This window comes from Oryzias melastigma, linkage group LG16 (genome assembly GCF_002922805.2).
Source record: "Oryzias melastigma strain HK-1 linkage group LG16, ASM292280v2, whole genome shotgun sequence".
Lineage (NCBI taxonomy): Eukaryota > Metazoa > Chordata > Actinopteri > Beloniformes > Adrianichthyidae > Oryzias > Oryzias melastigma.
In genome coordinates this window covers 11,474,870-11,478,623 of record NC_050527.1, presented here as the reverse complement: position 1 = coordinate 11,478,623, position 3,754 = coordinate 11,474,870, and the positions used below count along the sequence as shown (strand labels likewise).

Sequence of the window (3,754 nt, the reverse complement as noted above, 5' to 3'; positions counted from 1 at the left end):
TATTTTGCGTAATTTTTGGTTGTAAAACAAATCAGGAAAACTCACATATAGCTCACAGTGACATCAGTTGTTTGTCTGCAAAGAAAAAGGCATTTTATATCAGTGAACAATTAATTTTTAATTAACAAAGCAGTTTCAGAATCCAAAAGACCTCATGCAAAAACACAGTAAATTAAATACGTAAAAAGAAACGTTAGCATTGAGAGTTGTTTATTGACTTTGGGTAGAAATAGATGAAGTCCACCTTGAGTTTTGCCAACCATCTCGATCTCCAGCTGCTCTCCTGAAAACAGTACATAGCATGAGTCAAAACTGCTTTAACAGAAGGTTAAAACATCTGGGTATCTAGGGTGTTATTACCTGGATAACCGACTCCATATTGATCCCCTATGAAGGAAACATCAGAATTAATTTCAATTTAAATGAATCATGGTCCAGTGTGGAATAACATCAGTCTTTCAACGCACCGTTTTTCCGGCCTTGGAGGTATCTGTCTGTCTTCTGGAAGATTCCGTCTGGACAGTTTGATAAAAATATTCTTAGATTCAGATAAGATCTGAATTTATTCATACCACTTGGGGTGACATTCATTTGATATTTGGGGAACCTCAATCCTGGTGTTCTGGTTCAAGTTATATCAAGGCAAGCTCTCTGGGTTAACCACATTTCTGCTTCTCGATCTGGTCTCTGCCTCTGGCCCTTTCATTTCTTTGCACAGTGTCATTATACTGGATTTGGATGGCTGTTTTTTAAGGCATTCTTACCTGGATAACCGGCTCCATATTGATCCCCTATGAAGGAAGTATCAGAATTAATATTAGTTTAAATGCATTGTGGTCCAGTTTTTCAGTCTTTCACCCACCGTTTTTCTGGCCTTGGAGGTTTCTCTCCACCTTCTGGAAGATTTCTTCTGAAGATTTTGAGGAAGATAATTTTAGACTTTATCTTAAATTGTTAACTTTTTTAAGATAACATCAGAATTTCTTCATCCCACAAGGGGTGACATTTAATATTTGGGGGACCTTAGCCTTGGTTTTCTGCTTGCTGGCTCCCTCACTTTTATACTCTTGACACTGGTTATTCTCACGCCATTCACGTGTATCTAGCACTATTTAAGTTTCAGAGTTCTACAAAACTGCCAGCTTGTTGTAGTTCTTGTTTTGTTAGGACAAGTCAAGGCAATGCATCTAGGTTTTTTTTTTGGCTAGGTTTCTGCCTCTGGCTTAATCTCTGCCTCTGGCCCTTTGATTTCTTTGTATTACAAAACTAGATCTGGATTGCTTTTCCGATCAAGCTCTTCCAAATCCCAGTGGACTGTTTGGTTTTGGATACATCCCTCACTCCATGGGTAAGTATCATGGCCATAGTTCATTAAAATGTTTGCTCCATCCCTCTATAGAGCTCATGGAGCATTTCAAGAATTTAACTGTTCAGTTAAATGCATGCCTTATGCCTTATGAGTTGTTTTTGAACTATGGTAGAAGAAAGGTTTAACTCCATGCCTTTTCTCTGGTCGAGGTGGTGGTTTCTGTTGGTTTGCAGCCTGTTTTCTGTTGATCAGATAAAAAGTTGTCAAAAAAAGTTGCAATTTTAATCAAAGTTCATCAAACAACTTTATATTTAAAGCCTAATTTCCAGCATCAGTTGCAAATGAATGATCAGTACCTTTTCCTGTAGATAAACACCCCCAAAACTGCAACCAGTATGAGGAGTAACAGTAACACTGGAACGACCGCTGGGGCATAGGTTCTCATTTTGTACTTTAGAGTCCCTGATAATGTGGAATATTCATAAAAAAGAGAAAGAAATTGATACAAATATATATTTTATTAAACTTCACATAACTACATATTTAGCTTTCCAAACCTTGAACAGTTAGAGCGGCTGTAGTGACTCCTTTCTTTTCACGCCAGAAGGTGGCAGTACAGGTTAGATTTTTCACCCCATCCCCTGGAGCAACTATAAAGCGGATGGTTGACGTCCTTTGCCAGATGCCTCCAGACATCAAGGAATCTGAGACCTCACTAGAGGTGTGGGGGACACTCCATGAAATTTCTGGGGAATGTGATGGACATGTGTGTGTAACAGAGCATGAGACAGTCAAAGCCAAACCGGCATCCACTTCAGCTGGAACTCCGGTAATCACTGGCTTTTCTGGGGAAGCTGCGGATGTAAGCAAAATGTTGCTATAGGTCAGTGTGCAGATGGAGAACATAAGTGAACCTTTTTGAACTGCATGTCAAATTATCCAAAAATGAACAAAAACTCCAAACCTTTCATAACAATAAACACACAACTGTTGTTGAATGTGTACTTCTCGTTCCCTCTCTCTGCGTGAAAACAGAAAGGTCCATTGTCAAAGGGTTTGATGTCGTCGATCTCCAAAGAGCAGCTTTTTTCACTCAGATCCCCAACAATTTTGGTTCGGTCCCTAAAATGGTCCATGACGTGGCTTCGACCATTGTGGAAGACGATGCCCCCATCCCTTTTTGCCCAGATGCCACGGGTCATGGGTATATGTTCATTGTCCCAGAAAGTGCACGGGATCACAACACAGGAGCGAGTCAGGGCGCGGAGCCTGAAAGGGACCTCAGCAGCTAACCGGTGGGCCGCTGGAGAAAACAAGATAGTGAAAGGGAGTTTGCTAGAGTTGAAGTCTGATTAGAATACCAAAGACATCAAGTTTTTTAAGAGAAACCCACTGTCAAATCCATGGATCTTGTAGGGAGCGTCTGGGGGTTTTACATATTCTACAAAGAAAAAAAAAAGAACAGAGAAAAGACCTGTCAAATCTCCCCATGGTAATCTTGTTTTATCATTTGCTACACTTCTTCTTAGAAAGTTTGACCATTACACATAAATTCCATACAGAAAATTAGAAGAAAACTAATAATAGTACAAAGTTCTTGCAATGATTGTAAGGCTAAATTTGCCAAATTAGAGTCAAAGTTCCCCAGAAAAGAAATTGAATTTTTTTTTAAATTTTCAGTAGTTAAGAGTTAGGGTTTAGTGAATTTTGTAAGTAATTAGATATGTAGTCTTTATTTTTAAAGTTCTTTCAGGGGTGTCCAAACTTTTTGCAGAGGCCAGGTTTTAGTAAAGTGAAAATGTGTGAGGGCCAACCATTCGATGTTTTAATAACATTAAATACAAATGGGATACTTTCCATTTCTTCACTTAGAACAGAAAGATTTAAAATTGCATTTTAACCAAATTACTGCAAATTTCCGATTGGAAGACCAGGAATAGAACAAAGAAAATGCCTGCTGGTAAAAAAAAAAGAAACAGTTGTCAACAATGAATCTGTTCTGTATTTTTTACCCAAGCTACATCTTTTTTTTTTTACTATTAAATGCTCAATGTAAACTTCTAAATTTAAATAATTTGAACATTGAAATAACACATAAAGTTCTCCTATTCAGAAGAACAAACCTCTGTGGTTTTGATCACAATTGAATCCAATAAATATGTTCTTCTCATTTGACCCTCAAATGCTCTGGTGGTTAATTAGCCACAGGTTGTTGTCACAGATAACATCTTATAATGCAATTTGTCCTTAATATGAAGCCAAATTGTATTGATTGGATCACAGGAACGTGCAGATGAGAAGAAAACTGAATGCAGGCTGTATTATTGGACATGCTTGTGCTAAACCTCAAAGTTCTCAATGATATCACGATGCAATTCATTGATAGAGCAGCTGCTTTATAAAAAAACCTAGCAATTATTATAGATATTTGAAAGGTATTTAAAT

At 37.8% G+C, this 3,754-nt stretch overlaps 1 protein-coding gene across 1 annotated transcript in view; it reads right to left on the bottom strand.

Moving 5' to 3' along the window:
• Nucleotides 1–801: 801 nt before the first annotated feature.
• LOC112144017 overlaps nucleotides 802–3,754 on the bottom strand; it is a 6,036-nt gene continuing 3,083 nt past the window's right edge. Inside the window, exons 7-11 of the mRNA XM_036216015.1 lie at nucleotides 2,703–2,750; nucleotides 2,274–2,612; nucleotides 1,867–2,163; nucleotides 1,666–1,771; nucleotides 802–1,550 (exon numbers count right to left, since the gene is read on the bottom strand). Coding sequence (XP_036071908.1) covers nucleotides 1,448–1,550; nucleotides 1,666–1,771; nucleotides 1,867–2,163; nucleotides 2,274–2,612; nucleotides 2,703–2,750 — 893 coding nt within the window. The 3' untranslated portion in view covers nucleotides 802–1,447. The remainder of the gene's footprint in view (nucleotides 1,551–1,665; nucleotides 1,772–1,866; nucleotides 2,164–2,273; nucleotides 2,613–2,702; nucleotides 2,751–3,754) is intronic.